Source organism: Haliotis rubra, unplaced genomic scaffold, assembly GCF_003918875.1.
Source record: "Haliotis rubra isolate DU_JTF1 unplaced genomic scaffold, ASM391887v1 Scf6, whole genome shotgun sequence".
Lineage (NCBI taxonomy): Eukaryota > Metazoa > Mollusca > Gastropoda > Lepetellida > Haliotidae > Haliotis > Haliotis rubra.
The window spans coordinates 4,135,970-4,156,724 of record NW_025767301.1 but is presented as its reverse complement, the minus strand read 5'-3'; the positions used below and the strand labels follow the sequence as shown (position 1 = coordinate 4,156,724).

Genomic DNA, 20,755 nt, shown 5'->3' with positions numbered 1-20,755 from the left:
TCTGTAATTAATCAAGCCCGGAGCCGGCAATCTGGTGATTGATAACATCAGCACTGACCATGCACTTGGGATATGATGATATGTAATCAACAAAGTCGTTCAGCCATACCAATCCATTTAGTGGCCTCACACAAGCAGGGATTGCCTTCTTGTGGCTTTGTAGTCAAAGTGAATGAAAGCCAAATCCTATCCTGCCTTATGGCATGGATGTCAAGCATATATCAACTTAACAACAAGCATATATCAAGCATATGTCACTGCTCATAGAGTTAGGAAGCAGCCAGTGTCGTAATAATTGCTCATAATTTCTTAGAGATTTCAGATTTGAAGCCAGTCTTGATCTACATGCTGTGCTTCTGTACATAGGTCAACAAACACCTGTAATGTCCTGCATTTAGAATATACTACTCCCCCAAAAGTTAACAAACACTTAATTCTTTCACATGACCGAGTAATTTAATAGAATCAACATCTCATGTTTTACACAGCATGCCATGTAGATCAATCACATTTAAGTACAAATTTGTATGATCCTTAAATTTTCTTGTGTAGCGTACTATAACTTCATGTGGGATATTCTGTTTTAATAAAAGTCCCAAGCAAATGTTGATTACTATAGCTTTGCAACTCACAAATTAGGGTGACTTGATTTTGTCAATCCAATATAAGCACATAGGGATGAGTGGATAGAAATAGTTGCCTTACTGCTAGTTATCTATATTGAATGGACATTTATATGACAGTGGCTGAGAAATAAGGGCAGATTAAACAGATATAAGTCCACTTTTCAGCTAACAGAGCTACCACAACACCGTGAGTACTGCGATGACCTAATATAGATATCGTCTTGCAGAAGCATTTAAACGTTTCACTCTAGTGCTTGGCATTTCAAGAACTTCGGTTTTGGTTCTTTTACAGCATATACAGGAATAACCCCAGATAAGAGCTGGGAAACTTTGAAAACATGGAGTGTTAAGTAAACAACATGAAACGTGTTTACTCTCCGAACAGTATTATTTTCAATGTTTTCAAAATACCTGAAAATATTCAGATGTTTAAAATAATATATTACTTGTTTACCAAGGTAAACTAAATCCTATTGCAAATAAAACAATTCATTTGACATAGATTTTACTGTTGTTCTAAAACTTGTAAATCAAAGTTAATTTTTAAAATGTCTAATAATCTAACATGTTGCAGAGCCAGTTTTTAACTTCCTGTCACTTATTTCCATGACAAAACAACAGCTCACAGTTGTTAATGCTCTGTTTCTGAATGTATGGACTTAATTATCAGGTGTCACACAGCATCATATCTAAACAAAAAGATAACATATAACGAAGCTGACAACACATATTGTTCAGCAGTATGTAGGTAAGACAGTCTGACCTATATATTTCAAAAACTGTCAACCTGTCCCAAACTCATCTCTCTTGAACAACATCAACTCAGCCTAGTTGGGAAAAGTATACTGTTGAAACCTAAGGAAGGAGAGTAAGAATGAAAGCATATAAATGGTGTGTTGCATGTTGAATTGGGAGACCTGTCTACCACCACCCACTGGCTCACATTTCAGTTGCCAGTAGGGAAGGTATGTTGACTGTGCTGATACCATCTTGCCATTCTCAACCCTAGCCTTGTCCTTTCTAATCAAATCATCTTGCACTTACTTGTCTCGTGATGAACACCAGACTTGTTGACTACATAAGTGTTGTCAATATGAAAGCATTTCTTCTTTATCAGTTGTCATCACTTTAATTTAATGAAATTTCAAAAGCATTCAACATGTTCAATATACTTTGTTTGTTTCTTTGAGTATATGACTTTTATAATTGCCATTGATAACTACCTTGGTCTGTCTTAAACCCTGTCCTAGACTTGCACAAGTCTCTAAGGTATTAATTAATAGTTTAAATGAAAATTTATAAAATGTGAATAACAGATTGGTGTATGTTTATCTAGACTTGCCTCTTTAAAGGATAGAATGACTATACATCCATGGGCTTAGCATTCAGTACAACCCCAGCTAACCCTACCCCTATGGGTGTTCACTTACAATACACCTTCTTCATTTGATAGTGTGCTGCGGCAATTAGCAATATTCTAGATCTATGACGGTTTGTAAATAGTCAAGACTAGACCAGACAATCTAGTGATTGATACTGTGAGCAGCCATACATGCCGTCAGGAAATGAGGACACACCATCAGCAAGGACTCTTATTACACCAGCATAGATTAGTGGGGATGTATTCTAACCTGGAATTCCCACTGGTGACATGTTAAAAAACACAATTAACGACGTGAGTGAGTGAGTAGTTTTCCAGCAACATCATGGCAGGGGACATGGGCACAATGTGTGAAGCCCATTTTATACCCGGGGACCAGTAATGGGCTTCACAGTCACACATTGTGCCCGGGTAGAAAATGCATGGCTTATATACTGTCAAACACTGTTGTGTCAAAGATGAAGAGACCTACGAATATGCTGTGAGCTATGAGACATTTGACACATCTGCAAAATGATGATTATGAAAGAAATACACAGGAACCAAGCTTTTAAGTGTTTTTATCTATTCACCAGTCTTGCACAGATTGAATCACTCACAAAGGAGCTTGAACAGGAATGACAGTAAGTCTGTTCCTAACACATTAATCTGCTCACTCAGACTTCTCAGAGTTTTCAGTGCATTAAAGTGTTATATGGTCTAAAACTAGCTTTACTAGGCCACACAAATATTACTAGATTCAGGTTTTGGACTAATTGCTAAAGTAACAGGCCATTTGACAAGACACCAGGTCTGCAACAAATCTTTTGTGTGAGGTGAGTGAGTGAGTTGAGTTTAGGCCGCACTTAGCAGTATGGTGGCGGTCTGTAAATATCGAGTCTGGACCAGACAATCCAGTGATCAACAACATAAGCATCGATCTGCGCAATTGGGAACAGATGACATGTGTCAACTAAGTCAATGAGCCTGACCACCCAATCCCGTTAGTCGCCTCCAACGACAAGCATGGGTTACTGAAGTCCAATATTCTAACCCGGACCTTCACAGGTTTTGTGTGAGGTGAACATGATACATAATACAACTACTGGGTAACTTATATGAATATTGGGTAATGAATACAAAAACAAGCAAGCAGCTGAAGTGTTATTCATTATATTTGGTGAAACAATAACTACATTCTTTGACATGTGTTGACCATAGAGTTAATTTATCATGACAATGACCAGTGACCAAATTACTGTCAATGTATAAAAGTGTTGACTATTATCCTGCCTGGCTTACATATATCCCATTTTCCCTGTCTCGTTTTGATAATAAACCCATAAATACAAGCAAAAACACTCCTTTCTAAATCATTTATGACTTTCGATTCTAGTGATCATGATCAATGAATTGAATTCATGAAAGTTTACAGTGTGATCATCAAATACGCAAGTGAATAGTAACAGCCCTACAAGACACATAAATTAGAAGAAACAACCATTGATGACTTGATCCACACCACCCCTGAAATACACAACAAAAAAAACATGACAAGATTACACAAACTCAATGACTACCCATAACCTGCTGATACATTCTTACAAATAAATCAATCACAACACAATGATTTTATGCACAACCACTATTTACCAGTACCTATAAAGTATAACATTAATAGACTGCGTCACTTGCATAATCACATCAATACCACATGTTTTAACCTTTGCAAGTTATAACACATTCACTAAATCTAAAAATGAACACTTTGCATAAATTGACATAAAATCAAAGTTTTCCAATATCTTTTGCAAGTGCTGCAATGGCTGACAGAATTTTCAGCCAATAATTCATTCTTTACAGTCAGGATGATTATCGATCGCTAACCAGATCTAATTGACGTAGAGAAAAAAATATTCAGGAATTTTAGATTGTAAAAATATCCTCTGGTAGTATCATTTCAATAAACATCAGAATACTATGAATATAAAAGCTGAAATCGAATGCTGCTAAACATTCATCAAAGTCAGACCACACTTATACTTCAAAAGTTGTGGGGGCGGTGGGGTAGCCTAATGGTTAAAGCGTTGGCTTGTCACGACAAAGACCCGGGTTCGAATCCCCACAAGGACACAATGTGTGAAGCCCATTCCTGGTGTCCCCCGCCGTGATGTTGCTGGAATATTGCTAAAAGCAGCGCAAAACCAAACTCAGTCAGTCAAAAGTTGTGAAACTTGTATATGATGACAACTATAACTGATAAATTAATAGTTGAGTTGAATTGAGTTGAGTATGCTTTTACTCCGCTTTTTAGCAATATTCGAGCAATATTGCGGCCGGGGACCCCAGAAATGGGCTTCACACATTGTACCCATGTGGGGAATCGAACCCAGGTCTTCGACTTGATGAGCGAACACTTTAACTACTAGGCTACACCCACTGCCCCCTGAGGTGGGGTGGGGTAGGGCAAGGCGAGGCGTTCAGGATTGTGTGTGGCTGGTCCAGATTTGGTTTTTATAGTGCTAGTCCAGTGCTGCCATTTAACATGGCTACCCCAGTGAGTGAGTGAGTGGGGTTTTACGCCGCTTTTAGCAATATTCCAGCAATATCACGGCGGGGAACACCAGAAATGGGCTTCACAAAATGTACCCCTGTGGGGAATCGAACCCGGGTGTTTGGCGTGACGAGCTAATGCTTTAACCACTAGGCTACCCCACCGCCCCTGGCTACCCCAGGCATAATCTACTGATTCCAAGCCGACCAGTTCCCTCAACGTAAAGCACAAGGCTGGGTAACAACAAGCACCATCATTATTGTCTTTTGATTTGACATGGCCAGGGGAACAGGGGAAATGTTATATAATCTACATCGCAGAGGCAGTCTAATAATCAATCTATGAATATTTAGAACAAAGACGGAACTACTTGTTCTTCAAGGTAAGATATTGCTATTTAATTCAGGAGGATTCTGTTAGGACCATAAAGCAAACCTAAATGTTCAAAATGAAGGATAAACATCAAGAGGTTTTGAACATTAAGATTTGAAAGATGCTTTAACTGAAAGTACAAAGCGGAAACTTCATTATATATCTTTTCACCCACTATTTCTAATCACTCTTCACAGCCATAACATACAACTACAACTTAAAAAGAAAAATGAGTGTAGTTTAACTTTGTTTGAGTAGTAAATATTGCCACATCAAAATGTGTTTTACACAGATAGAATTCAAGAGTACATCCAGTATACAGAGCATGTTGAAGATTCTGTATGTGGCATTTTGCCAACTGGATCATTTCTACATGTCAAAACGTAACTGGAACGAAGTAAATTTCATACAACTCCTCACACTATTCACAATGCAATTTAGCAGCTTCAGAAATTATGGCTGGTCCCAAGGCCAAAAAGCTGGAGATGGTATTTTAATTTAAAGGCTTCATAAAGCTTTCTGCCCTTATTTCAACACTAACCCGTAAGGTCCGGTGTAGAATATTGATCTTCAGTAACCCATGCTTATTATAAGAGGCGACTGGGTGATCAGGCTTGCTGACTTGGTTCAGACGTCATCGGTTCCCAATTGTGCAGATCAATGCTCATGCTGTTGATCACTGGATTGTCTGATCCAGACTCGATTATTTACAGACTGCCGCCATATAGCTGGAATATTGCTGAGTGTGGCGTAAAACTAAACTCACTTACTCATTCAACACTGACTTCAGTATCTTTTCACAACAAACAACAATTTGTCTGCATTCTCCACCTGTGTAATAATATCACTGACTATGGAGTCATATCAAAAATAGAATTCTAACAGTTGATTGGATGAAACTGTTCACCAACTCGTTTACACAGATTCTCCAGTATGTCCCAATAGCCTAATATAAGGCTTATAGTCACATTTCTAGCCTAAATATTTCTACAATATCCCATCGTCAACCTCTGTAATATAAAAATAAATGGTTCAAGACAGTGACCACTTGCAAAAAATCCCAAAAAGAATATCAACCAATGAAGTACACAGTCTGGGGATACAAATTGTAGCATACACATGGTATCATGATGAATATTGTATCACAGCCACTCGTATGCAATGATGCAAACTGAGATCTGATTTATAGTACAAACTGTTAGTGTTGAAGTATGAGCAACTGAAGTGTGAAGTCAACTGTTGGCATCTTTGCTTGACTGCTGATCACTGTTTATGACATTTTTGTAAAACCTGGTATAAACTATGGCCATCCTCACTGTAGCATTTGAAAGTACCGGTAGGATGTTTGCAAGCCCATCCTTAAAAATACTACTTGCTGCACTGAATCTTCAAAACTGGGGCAGCAGGTAGCTTTTTGCTTTACCTTGAAGACAACAATGATGGAATAAATGCTTATAAAAGAAGGCGTGAGATGGGTCAACACTGTATTCAACAGGATTTCAGTCATATAAAAACATTTAAGCTGCATATTACAGGCAAACCAAAATTATGCATGTATGTAGCTGTTTACCTCAGACATAGTTTTGACTAACGGTGGTGAATTTGTTATTCGAACTCACAATAACTGGATTCTGGCACCTCTAATAAAGGGGGTAGACACACTGGTCATATGTAAAAGGTCTGCAGGTCACATAATCATAACATATTTTAACAACTGGATTAGTGGAGAAATATGGGGAAATATTTTAGTCACCAACAAGTAATATATCTTAACGTCTTTTGTTATGATGCGGCCAGGGATCGAACTCGCGATCTTCCACTCTCCACACGGAAGCTCTAACCACTACACTACGGAGGCGGCTACAAGCTCATAAGTTGTACATGAAGACAAAAACCTATGAAATAATGCAAAAATGCACGTTCTGGCTAGTAGACTCAGTAGTATTTGGCACAGGCTAGTAAAGAAACAAGTAGCTCATTCCCACTGTTGCCAAAAACCAAACTTAGGTTCCTTATAAAAAAAAAGAAACATAGCAACCATGAGACAATGTTGCAAACCCTTTTAAAATTTCAAAGTAATCCAGTTTATAATAAAATTTCTGAAAAAGAATAACTTGCAAACATTTTATCAAATCTATTTGGCTTGTGCAACTTTTAATGACCACCACATTAGTTCAACTGATTTATTACAACAGGTTGGTCGCACTATGTTCATGTCACCATTCTCTACAGAACCTCCATACAAGCTTCAGCCTGGAGTTGGCATAACAAATGTAGATGCAGTGTTCAAATAAAGTTCCTGCCTGTATGCACATCTTGTGTGAGACCCACTGGTTCAAATTTATGTAAAACAGCAAATTAAAATGATGATATTTTTTTATCAAAATAAGCTGCAGTTTTAAAAAAAAGAAGAGAATATAAAGAGTCTAGTGGTGGTGTGTGTGGTCTTGTGCATAGAGCACAGGTCACAAATAAGGTGAAGTATAGCAACGTTGGTCACAGAGAGACCTTGGATGGGTGACCATGTTTGGAAGCTTGACTTATAGTTTGTAGCACTTCTGTCTTGCTCAACAACAAAGCACACATATGGTCTCACCTCACTGGCTTAGGCAAGTGAGTTTGTTCAAACTTGCCTCTGTTCACCCAGCAGAAAATGGGTACCCGGTGGGATAAGTCATGACTATTAAATTTCTAGTGCCTCATAGGCAGCTTGGGTTATCCAGGGTAATAATGTCCATCATGTTGTATGCTCTTACTCTTAGAGAATGTCTACCCATGAAGGTCCGAGTTAGAATATTGGGTTATTCAGTAACCCATGCTTGTCGTAAGAGGCGACTAACGGGATCGGGTGGTCAGGTTCGCTGACTTGGTTGACACATGTCATCGGTTCCCAATTGCGCAGATCCCTGCTCATGCTGTTGATCACTGGATTGTCTTGTCGAGACTCGATTATTTACAGACCGCCGCCTTATAACTGGAATATTGTGGAATGCAGCATAAAACTAAACTCACTCACTCACTCTTAGAGCATGTCCCTATGGTGTGGAGTTCTGCACTATATAAGTGGCCATATTATTACTATTAGCATAGTCATCATTTGCAACTTCTGAAGTCTGTGGGTCCTTATGGTAGCCTGGCACTTTTGTATTTCATACACTGTATATACATGTCACTGGTCTGAATCTGTGTTTGAAAAAAATAATGCAACCTTACACAAACATTCACTCTTTGCTACACACTGCTTTCACTCAAACTGTCGATGCATTTGAAAGAAAACATTAACCCTTCTTAAGTTATAGGATATCATCAAAATTCATTTTAAATTTTTCCTTTTTCCAGCCAGATCATTGAATGCCCTTGCACACATAATTCAATTTTCTTTAGTGTGATAATCATCTTTTGTGTGATTCCTCCTCCTAAATGGAAGATGATCAGATCAACAGAGGCAGGGTAGTGGATCTCACACAACAAAGGTGCACAGCATGACTGAATTTACGCACCAGATGCAATCACCTCATTACCTTACTCAGCTACACTGCCCCAGTGTAAATATGCGACGAATTTTCTTAATTTGATCAGGGGGTTTCATAATTTGCATCAAAACATCCTCGAGCTTCTTTCATGAAACTTAACATGTAGACACTGTTGATTTCTTGTGGCCAAAATAATCCATTTAGCCTTTAACAGAATAACCCTAAACATGCCTTGCAATCCTTATTTAAGATTGCATGTTAATGACAGTTTATGCCGAAGAACAGTTTGATATACATAAGGAACATTTAAATAGAGCTTGTAACTTGCCCACCCACATTTGTCTTGCACTCTTCCCTATGTAATAATATCTGGCTTTGAACAGCTCTTTCGTGAAATTGGAATAAATTCATGTATTTTCACTTTCATTTTTGGTATATCTGGTATCTATCCCACTGTGAACAAGGTATTACAATAAATCTCATGAATTGAAGTGCAATAATAGAACAATGGGGAAAGTTCTTTGGATATACAACTTCTATATCATAATGTAAGAGATGTTTTGTTGTGTCTGCTAACACTGTTATCAAGCAGGTGTTCATCACACCAACTTCCAAATGCCACGTTAGAGCAATCATAGGTAATTATAGGCCTTTGACCGTATATATTAAAATTCTTTTAGTGAGTGAGTGAGTTCAGTTTTACGCCTCTTTTAGCAAAATTCGAGCAATATCACGGCAGAGGACACCAGAAAGGGGTCTTTACCCATTGTACCCATGTGGGGAATGGAACCTGGGTCTTCGGCTTGACGAGTGAACACTGAACGTCTTAACCACTAGGCTACCCTATCGCCCCAAAATTGTCTTAAACATATGACTGAAATATCACTTGTCAGCTTAATGTGGGAGTAAAGCCAAAGCGGGCCAGAGATTAGAGTTGTAACACTGACAGTCCAAGGATCATTACTGAGACTGTAACAACAACTACAGGAATAGTAACACATACTTGAGTTACCTGTAAACTACTGTACAAATCCTTTAAATTTCTGGCTAAATCGTCTTGTTTACCATTTGGATATATGTACCAAGGAACAGCTGTTAATAATTAACGGTAACTAGTTATTAATCAGACAATTCACCTTTTGAATTATAATTTTGGTTATGGCTTTTGTTGGATAATAATCGGCCGGCCTATCCTATTCAACATATGTAGCTTAGTGGGTTGTATCTATTTTTAAGAAAATTGAAACAAATGTTAAAGACTTGGACATACCTGCACAGAAGTTCCTAAGAATATAGCCTTAGTGTCAGTACAAGTGGGCAATAATTTGTCATTTTGCAGAGTATTTTAGATATCACCAGGGTCACATGTAACGGCAAAGCAAGGGGTTCTGAGGCTTTAAACATGTTAAGCTATAGTATATTTATCCAGGCGCCCCTTAAATATTCCATTTTTTACATGAAAAGGAACCCTTAATCATTATCCTTAAGTTTGAAAACAATACATCACTGGTTAATTATCCCAAAGGTTTCAATCGGAGAATCTCACACAGCTGGGCTCCCCAACTGTCCAGAACAGGTGGTCCTTGGAGATCAGTGCCCACTGGTCAACTCAGGACATAGATAACCAAGCATCATAACGCAACTCCAAATATCAGCAGGAGATGGGGCCATTTAAAGCCAGTGATTTGTTGATCTAGGATAATCCTATCAGGTCAATTACTTGTGTAAATGTTGTGAGTAGGCTGGATAAGCATCCAGCAATTTACATTATGCAATGAGGCTGACTGCACAGACAAGAATAACAGGACTTAGAGTATGGGGCAGGTTCACTGACCTCAGCATGCGCTGTGGTGCGGTCAGAGTGTTCTGTAAATACGACATAGGTCTGTTCCAGAGACTGTCCAGTCAAATTCTGTTCAATTTGTTCAGTTAAGCAACATCAGCTAAGAAGAACTGATAACACTAAAATGTACTAAAAATTCTAATAGCCAAGTTTGGGCTAGCTGAATAAAAGGTCTTTGACACAGACTGCTAGATACATCCAACACTTCATATCACATATTGATTATCCAGGAGTAACAACTGTTTGATGAAATGTGGAACGTTTTGCGGTGTCCAAAATACATGCTGTGCAGTCTTTGTTGTTATATGATAGTCAGCAATATTTCAGCCATGATACAGTTGATTGATGTCATGAGCAGCGTTTAGCATCACTGGAGCATCAGGGAGTCTTACAGTCGATATATGCCATTTCAGTTGAATTGTTAGAAACCAGGAATTAAACCTGCTAAAACTACACAGTATTGATAATTTGAGTGTACTACTCCATTCAGAACAATCGTAAATCCATTTGAGACAAATCTATGAAATCAGTTTAAGGATGACTCACAACACCATAGTCCTAAGGGTGCATCCACTTACATCCTAATGTTTCAATGGATATGTGATTAATATTGAGGAGATGCTTATTCAAGTCTCACTAACCAGACTATACTTCAGGAAGGCTACAGTTAAAATGATTGTTCTTGTTATTCTTTCTGTTCAGCATATATGTTGATCTTCATATTGATGATATATGTCACAAATCAAAACATTTGATGAAATTAGGTGAAATTTAGAACATAGTATACATGATATAACCTGTGCTAAAAGGATTTGAGCCAACCAGGTAAAACTCATGTTTTGGCACCATTATCCATTCTTCAGGGGTGTAATGATAATGCCACGAAGTATTGTATCATGTTATGAATCTCAAGATACAAAACATTGATTTACAATTCCTGTATCCCAATACATAGAATGCATTAGTTATATTGACATAAAACATGCGAATAGCAACAGAAACTGTTCAAGAACAAGTTTATGCAGATTCTCTAGTACAGCCTGGTTGGCGATAAATAGTAAAATCTGCACAGTGACCATGGTGACCTGAAGCTTATACGTTTCAAACCTACAATATCTCATCTTTGCTGTCTGAAATATAAAACCAAACAATCCAAGGCTGTAATTCACCTGTGAAAAGGGAGAGAATATGAACTTATGAAATATAGACACAAATTGTATCGCACCCTTATTACTGAAGGGGGCAGTGGGGAGCCTTGTAGTTAAAATGTTTGCTCGTCGCACATGGGTACAATGTGTGATGCCCATTTCTGATGTCCCCAGCCGTGATATTGCTTAAAGCAGCATAAAACTAGACTCACTCACTTATTATCAGGATACAAATCGTTTTGCTGCATCATCAAATTGTTACATCTCTACCATCCTCAGCACATTTTGTGGAAATAGATGTACACATAGACATAATACCATGACTATATGCTCAGCCTGTGCCATGAATACTTTCATGGTAATGTACCTAAAATAGACATATGACTTTCATGTTGGTTCTTGTTTTCACATTATTCCTAGAAGGAATTTTACCTGTAAACCTTCATAATTGTTTTTTTACACTACATGATGTAAACTACACAAAAAGTATTTCACATTATATTTCAAACAATGCAATGCTTAGTTTCAACATACAGTAGATTTCATTCATGCAGCTGTGTGGCTTGTATACAACGTTTATATAAAAACAAGTCACCAGCTTGTCATACTCTTTTATCCAATATATTTGAATTTGACTGTTAGATGAAACTGCTTTGTTAATGTAATTTATAAAGGTATACAGTGTATATGGTGTACTATTTAGCACTTGGTCTAAGTCTCTGGCTATTCATCCAAGATAGCCATTATGAAATGAACATCAAAACATTGTTTGGGAAACAGCAAGTTATTTTTCGGTATGTGAAGCAGATGTAGCAGTTGATTATTTCTGTCTATTAAATAACCTCAATTGATTGTATAATATTTGAAGATGGTGGGAACTTACTGTTGCTTGACTTGAGATCTCTGTGTATCAATGGTAGCGGTGCTTCCTCGTGTAAATAATGCATTCCTTTGGCTATCTGAAATGCCCAATCGACTAATATATCTGGAGGTATCCGTCTTCCATTTAACACTCTGTTAAGTGATCCACCTGCTGCATATTCCATAACAAGACACAGGTTCGGCTCCTTGAGACACACCCCTCTCAATGCTGCAATATTGGGGTGATTTAGGAGCCAGAACAATTTGGCTTCCTTTCGAACATCGTCGATGACAGGCTCGTCTGGATCTTGCCTCGCAGCCTTGACAGCAACAGTTTCTTCCTTCCATATTCCACGATAAACTTTTCCGAAACCACCAACACCTATCACTTCTTCTAACTGTAATTCTGAGAAGTTGATTTCAAAGGGTCTGTCAGATAGTTTGTTATGAGGTACAAGGGCACAGTTGTCTGCTTCTTTGGTGACAAAGTTACTGGGGAAAATCCCAACATTTTCTTGAACTTTCCCAATCCACCAACCATCATCTCCTGAATATCGGGCATCAGTGGATAACACTTCCACCTGCACCCCTCTCTTTAGTGTCAACTCATCTTCTCTAGTGGCCTCATAGTCAAAGATGGCAGTCCACAAAGGACTGTTATCATTTTCTTCCCTTCCACGAGGTCCATAGTTTCTAGAATTGGGTTCCATCGAAGCTGAAATCATAGCATTTCGCGTTCGATGGAATCAAATATGACCCAATCTCGCACAGAGAACACATATCTAAACCACCCTGGTGAGGTGGGAACCGACATGCAAATGTAGATTCTGACATCCAGTTTTGACAGATACAAAAACACGTTAAATTGTCAGTTTCAATACATCCATTTCAGCCATCACCTTTCCTAGAACCCAAAAGGCTAAGTCTGTGCCATAATAGGGTTCACCTCACCTCTGGATGCCGTGAAAATCCGTGTTTATCACCATTGTCCAGTCAATTTGGGCCTCCGCCGCCATTTTGTGTACTTTGACCTTGAGTTATGGCTATATGTGGATTAAATAACTTTTATCAGTGTTGTTACACTATTCAAATCATCTCCAAAACCACAAATACAAACTTCCCGATCTCAAAATGGATTACAAAGCAGGCAAAACAGACACATAGTAGCGAAAAACTCCGCGCAAGGTGCGAGAACTCCAAGTCTCGTTCGAACTCGTTGATCGCGTGATTACACGAGATTGTTTGCCTTGGGTGAATCCGGAAGATGGACGACGAGAACAAATGAAACGAATGAGAAAAATGCCTGTATTCGACGGTCAATCCACGATGGTGAAATAGCGAAACCATAGCGGAGACACCCATCAATGGGTTCCCATATCTTAGACATCCTTGGTCAGGGAATATGGGCTTCCTTGACCGGGGGGTGGTTTTACGACCCCCGTCAGAGTATCTTTTGCAACACTTTCCACCTTTACCTGTGGATGTTTTTCCTCGCATTTCCACTAATTCTACACCTTGTAAGTTGACTCTGTCGTTTCCCTTCAATGTGTATCATGACTGATAGTGGGATGATTCAAATACCATTCTGAAAAATTAATATTTATGCACCTAAAGTACGAGCTGGTGTAAATATGCATGGTGATTCCTAAAAATGAAATGTCATTGTCACATGTAGGCCCAATGAAGTCAAACAGCTAATTATGGTATGATCTCCAAACGTATGAACTCTGTCTTTGAATCGTGATATTATGATAGATATGATAAAATTAAGAAGATATTTTAATAGATTGGCCACCACATGCCCTACAGGTGATATGATGTCATTTCATCCAATTTTGGAAATTGTTTTTGTTATTGATCTATATCTACCCCCAATAAATAGTTGGATGTAGGCTCAATGCAGCTAAGTAAATCTGGTAACTGGGGTAGGATGGACTACCAGGTCCAGTATGGTACTAACATGAATGGACAAAAGTCAACATCTTGGGTTAATATTCAGTTCTGAATATGCTGAAGCACAAAAACAAGCTGAGGTATTTAGATTGTTGAGATCTGCAAACATGCTAGCATCTTTTCACAATCAGTAAGTTCCATGTTTTGCACCTTATGGTTTGTTCAACACTAATTCAAATATCTAAGAACCATGTAGAGAATTTACATAGTATTTACAGTGGGGTTCTTTGTTAATGCTTTATACTGAAATATGTGTTACATATTCAAATTGTTTTTGCATTTCAAATGGATTTTTCCATATATTTGGAAATTGTCAATATATATGATCCAATGCTTGGTGTTTCATGACAGGTTGATATAGACATTGCCCAAATTGTGTATTTTATTGTCAGTATTGCCTCAGGGTATGTGTTTAATGGGTTCCATGAACCTTTGTTCTCTTTCAGAAGACTGGAGGATATTGTAAATTTTCATGACCTTCAGGAATCTATATCATCCTTTGAAACAGAAAACGTGATAATGTCAGTGAACGTTGCATTGAGGTCAAGTCACTGCAAGTCTGAATTTGAAATACTTCAGTCTAAGTATTCAGAATTGCTCTTATAATAAAGCCTGGAACTCGTTGCAGTCTGTCAGCATCATCACAATGTGTTCGTTTTAATACTCTAATACAAGTTTTAAATACAACATTGTGATATGCTAGTGATTCTACTGTCCATCATCAACATAATTTTAGAAATCAGATATTTATTCACCCCACATAACCACATTCCAGAGTTGCATGTTTTCACAAACAATGTTGGTAAAATGAGAAATGACTCTCTGAATGATACCTGAGTATTAAATATATATTTACGCACCATCAGTTGAAGTGACATGCCTTGTTTTGTAGGTGATTTTTTTTTAGAACAGGTTGAAAAAACTATCCCGTAATTAATAAACAAGACATTTCAGCTTTACTTTACTTGACTTTACTCTAACATCTGATTACCATTACAGATTGAAGAAGGATGGAAGGAAATGTAATTAGGAGAGGATATTATGAAATGTATTATAAGTGACATTCAAGGTACATGTAGCATGTGACAACTGGCATTTCTACCAGTGTTTGAGAATTTGCGGTATCACCCATTTATATGCTATGTAAATACAAATATTGATACTATCTAGGAAGTATGATGCTCAGATAAACTTTCGATGCATGTGTCTTTTTTTTTTATTAACTCCTGATCATATATTCACAGGGATTTCAGAGAACACATAGACGTGTTAAACATGATGGGTTACAATGTGGTAGAAGCTGGCAATGATTTTGTCACTGTTCATGGTTACAAATTACATGATCTGACAATCATTTGAATGAGTCCAAAACCTGGGCACTCACAAATTGTGTTGAATTAGCGAGGAAATCTGTATATGTTGTGTTTTTTCACAGTACATTGATACCCGTGAAGGTCCAGGTTAGAATATTCTTCAGTAACCCATGCTTGTCGTAAGAGGCGACTAATGGGATTGGTGGTCAGACTCGCTGACTTGGTTGACACATGTCATCGGTACCCAACTGCGCAGATTGATGCTCATGCTGTTGGTCACTGCATTGTCTGGTCTAGACTCGATTATTTACAGACCGCCGCCATATAGCTGGAATTAACTCACTCACTCACAGTACATTGAGTAACAATATCAACAGATGTTGTCATCCTGCCTTATATTTGCTACCTAAGTGCTAAGGTTAACACGGTCAGTTAGATCAACCTAAGGGTGCTTTGTGAAACAAAACTTCCGACAAAGGTAATGAACACAACAGACTGTTCTAAATGCAACACAACAAAGTTCATGGTTTTAATTGTATATTTCTGTGGATTTTTTACTCATTCTGTTTTTATCTGATCATCCTTTTATCCACAATGAAAAAAGTATTGACAGATTATTTGTATTCTCTGATTGACTTTCGTTACCATAATTATTTTTTAATCTAAACGGTAAAGAACTGAAACTGAATTTTTTGTAAAGTGGATATCTGACATGTGACCTATGAATGGATTGTTTCATCTGGAAGGTGTGGTATCTGAGATAGTGATGAAAGTATAGAAAACAGATGATGCTCTTCTTGTTAATGTTTCAAAGTATTTGATATTTCTAGTCATTGAAAATGTTGTAAAACATATTAAGATGTCATCATGATTCCTGATTTAGGCCTTATACATTAAATAATAATTATTAAATATTCTTGTCTTTCTGACAAATCACTAAGCAATGGCATTAACCATCTGAATTTAAAGTACTTAAGCCAGACAGGTGTGAAAGCACCATGTGATCTTTTGAAATTTTCATTATATACCTGTAAACAAAAACTCTTAAAATATCATGATTATTGACTACAATGAGGGCAAATTAGAAAAATGTTGAGGTTCCGATTACACCTCTTAAAAATTTAGGGTAGGTTGGTCAGATTTTTTTTTTACATATTTTTTAGAAGTAAAGTACAAACTAATAACACATTTATCAATGTGTAATTGTTTATTCAGTAAAGCTTGCGTCCATCATATCGACTTTCTCTATCAGATTGACAAATCACTGTTGGTGCCGGGAAGAAACAATGGTATCTGAAAGCTTATTTTATTCATTCCGCTTAAAAAAATAGGGTCGGCACCAGAATTCAATGGTTGGTCGGGTAATCAGAACAACAACATTTTTGTCAAAAAATGTTTTAAAATGTGCATGTTTAATTGTGCTTATGAAGATGGTTCAAGAAAGTTGAGTTTACCTATGATGTAGAGTGCGTCATGGAGAGTTGCATCAGGTGTAGAAATCCTATGTGATTTGCATTGTCAGATATTTCAATCATTTCTGTGATTCTAAATAAGGCCTTTTAATTTTTTGGGGGGTATTAAAATGTTTTGGTTTTACATTCAGTGAAGGTGGTCTAAAAATGAATAATTTTTCAACGGTCAGAATAATGTTGGTGCTAGTGATGGCAAATAGACTTGAATGTCACATTGATTGTCATGTTGAAGCTGTGGCGACTGAGTGGGCTAGATCGCTGACTTTGTGAGCTGGTGATTAGGCTGACTCTCAGAGTGTAGGTGTGAATCCCAGATGGGACGTAAAGTAATTAAGTACCGGAATCTTTACTTTACTAAGAAAGTGAAATCCCAAGTATAGCATGTTAAAGTTGATCCAGTTAATTGGTTGCCTATTTGCTAGAACAAAGAATTATATAGGTATTATGTACAATTTCACCTCATCTAAGCCTTAACATAAATTGTCACACGTTAATTTATTTCTTTGAAAAAGAAAGTATTTACTACAGATTGATTTATCTAGAACAAAGATTAAGTAAGGAGATTGGTGATTTTCAAATCAAAAGTTAGTTTTAATGACAAAGTGTACATTCCAATCAATCATTCATTACATTTTTGTCTAAGAGATGTGTTCTGTGGTATTCTTGAGTCGCCATAGGAATATCTACCGATCGGAATATCTACCGGTAGTCTACATTTTGACAAATGTAGAACAGATGATAAGGCTTTGTGACTTGGGGTTGATTGCTCGTCATCATACCCAGATCATGCTTTGAGCCACTAGCCTGGACAATGTGTAGGTTGATGTGACTATAGCTGGAATATTGCTGACTTGGCACATTCAGTAGCATTCACTCAACCATGACATGTGTTTGATTTACAGAGATATTTTGTGAGTTAAGCAAATGTAAATGAGATTTCACTGATTGTTATTTATATACAGAAGATGCTTGTTATATTATGAGAAGTATTTATTTCCATTTATTACTCGTACCAATTTGTTAACTGTACATAGTGAAGTTGGTTTGCTGTAGTATGGGTGTCATTGTCACTTAAGGAAATAATGCGCCGATAGTTTCAGTTTTGAGCAGTTTGTAATAAATGTGATTAAAGGGGAAAATATGTCAATGACTAATTGTTAAGTGGCTGTTATTATCTGAGGCACAGAATGGGAGGGAGACATAAGGTATTTCTTAGGGATTTTAAGAAAATGTTTTGTGGTTCCTTGTTAAGAAACTAGGCCTTGAGTCAATTACCTTTTGTTTTTAGTTTCTTTGTTTACTTGTGTGTAGGGACAAGTTTTTAAGATTGAAAGATTAAGAATGACTTCACAGTGTCTGTTGTTCCACCATGTAAGTATTACACTTTATCATTGCTCAACAATGAATCAATGTCATGTATGAACACTAATAGACTAGTGGTTTCTGACTCGTCAGAGAGATGAACCCCAACCTGAGGTATAACAAGCCACAACCTATATTTATATCATGGTACATATCTACCCTTTATGAAAAGTAAGGTCGTGGTCGCACAAAATAGGTATGGCACATGGTAACCAACATGTTGCCATAGCAACACATGAAATTTACACAAACACATTTTCATGAAATGTGTGATAACTTCTGAAATATTTCATATATTTCAACAAAACTGATTGCAAATTAAAGTACATAGTGTGGCCTTTTTTCACAACATAGATATGTGTTTTGAAAAAAATTGTTATAGTTGTATTTCGTTCACCCAAAATGAAATTTTAGCCAAAATTGTGAATTCATGTGTTTTCAAAATTCACTGAAAAAATAAAATGACAAAAACAAGAGTAAGGTTGTGTCCATTAGGTTGTTTAAGCCTTCAGCTTTACAAAACCATCAATAAAACAGAATAGTTGTAATAAACTTGTTAATTTATCTGATTTTAATTGGGACATATTACAGGAAAAAAACCCGAATATTTTATGGACACTTCAATTTGGGGTAAGTAGCCAATACATCTTTTGTCTGATTACCCCCATATACATTTTAGGCAAGTTGTACTATGATCTGTCAAGGGAAAACAGCAATTTGTATGTTTTGTATGACAACAGTATCAGGATTTGATAACAACCTAATAGTAAAAAGGGGTTGTCCCCCATCAAGCACCTGTTTTCATAATACACTGAGCACGGCTTAAATGTACGCCTATGTCAATATCACATTATCACTCTCATCAAGATATCTAATAGTTTCTACAAAATATGTAACTACAAGTTTATCTATTTGTTCACATTTCCATAGAAAGACTTATTCACATTTGAACTTACATTGTGGGTAGGATCCAGACTATCACATATGCCAACAACCGTCATGTTTAAAACTTCTGTGTAGTATGATCAGTGTTAGTCACATTCTTCATTTGCATCACTGTCAGAGAATGTGGAAGAAATTCTGTGCATTTGAGGCCTGAATGGAGACACTGACACTTCTTCCCAACACAACAGTCGTTGTCTGTGCCATACAAGTGTGTGAGATTTCTCAGTTCAGTTGGAGCTATCTCCTTTGAAACATCACAGGTTCCAAAGAACCATTCACAGCTACTGCCCACCCATTGTCCTTGGGCTCACCAAGAACTGGCATGGGTACATGACTTTGGCACCAAATGGCTACTTGGTACCTGGCTCTCCTCACATGCTGGGAGAAGGCATCTTCAGTGGGAGGTAGATCAGCAGCAGACTTGTCAGTCGTTGACGCCATCACATATCGCAGACGATCCAGAGTTGCACAGGGCTGGTCTTTTCTCTTGAATATTTACAGAATAAATCTCCTTGATATTGTAACATCATCCTCAAAATTGCCTGACATACCAAATCTCCCCGAAGATGCATATTCTTCCTTGACATGTTGCAAGAGTTTGCTGTAAACAGTGGATTTTCCAACTTTGTAGAAGCTGCTAGTTGTGTCACAGCCAGTTAGTGCGTGAGCTGCAGGCGAACTCTGACAGACATCATTTCCCACTGTTACAGCTATGGTACTGATGGGAACGTACCTCTGTCTGTTCGTGGACTGTGTGTTGTGTCCCGCTTCCATATATACAGATGATCTAAGCATGGCATTATTTGTATAGTACAGGAGAAGTACCATGACATCTGTGTCGTCACTTCGAATAACGATACGGTCATATCGCTCTGAAAAGTGAATTGCATGCAACACCATCCTTGTATTGGCTTCCTCGTGGGAACTGAATAGGTCCGTGAGATCGGACACACTGTTTTCATTGATACATTTTGAAATACAACCATCAACAAATCCATCAGCAATGATGAGTTCATGTCCACTGAGAAGAAATTCTTTTCTTAGCAGAATATATTCTGAAACAAAAACTGCTAAGCTTGCCTTGTTAGCAGAATTCTTCAGGAATTTTCTGTAGTTTGGAACTGTATGGCCACCTTTTACATCAAACGTGGCTACTGACTCATCTCCACGTCTTTGTCGCTCCAACTGTTTGATTGAATTTGGGCTGTCATATCTATCAAACACAATGGCAATGGTGCCAACACCAAGACTGCTATCAAGAATTACCTTCAACCGTCGAAGAACGCAATGTCCTAAGTCATCAAAGGTGGTGAACTGTGTGTCTTTCAAGCTTTGCAAGAGTGTCATTTGGTGCATTTCCTCATCGTGCCATCATCATGGAAAAGGGAAGGTGGGACTGCTGCAAGTTCATGTTTAAGGACAGATTCCAAACTGACATCTCTCTGCTTCGATACAACCAGCAGTCGACGAAAA

At 37.6% G+C, this 20,755-nt stretch overlaps 2 protein-coding genes across 3 annotated transcripts in view; one reads left to right on the top strand and one right to left on the bottom strand.

Moving 5' to 3' along the window:
- The window catches only part of LOC124255258 (mitogen-activated protein kinase kinase kinase 11-like), a 50,468-nt gene extending 37,019 nt beyond the window's left edge, over nucleotides 1–13,449 (bottom strand). For both annotated transcript variants that reach the window (XR_006892659.1, XM_046689117.1), the window contains exon 1: nucleotides 12,260–13,449. Coding sequence is in view for 1 of the 2 variants with exons in the window: in XM_046689117.1 (XP_046545073.1) it covers nucleotides 12,260–12,962 (703 nt within the window). In the remaining variant the exon portion in view is untranslated. The remainder of the gene's footprint in view (nucleotides 1–12,259) is intronic.
- Nucleotides 13,450–13,489: 40 nt separating this feature from the next.
- LOC124255356 (pecanex-like protein 1) overlaps nucleotides 13,490–20,755 on the top strand; it is a 63,732-nt gene continuing 56,466 nt past the window's right edge. The window contains 1 exon segment of the mRNA XM_046689253.1: nucleotides 13,490–13,754. Within this exon segment, the coding sequence (XP_046545209.1) occupies nucleotides 13,602–13,754 (153 nt within the window). The 5' untranslated portion in view covers nucleotides 13,490–13,601.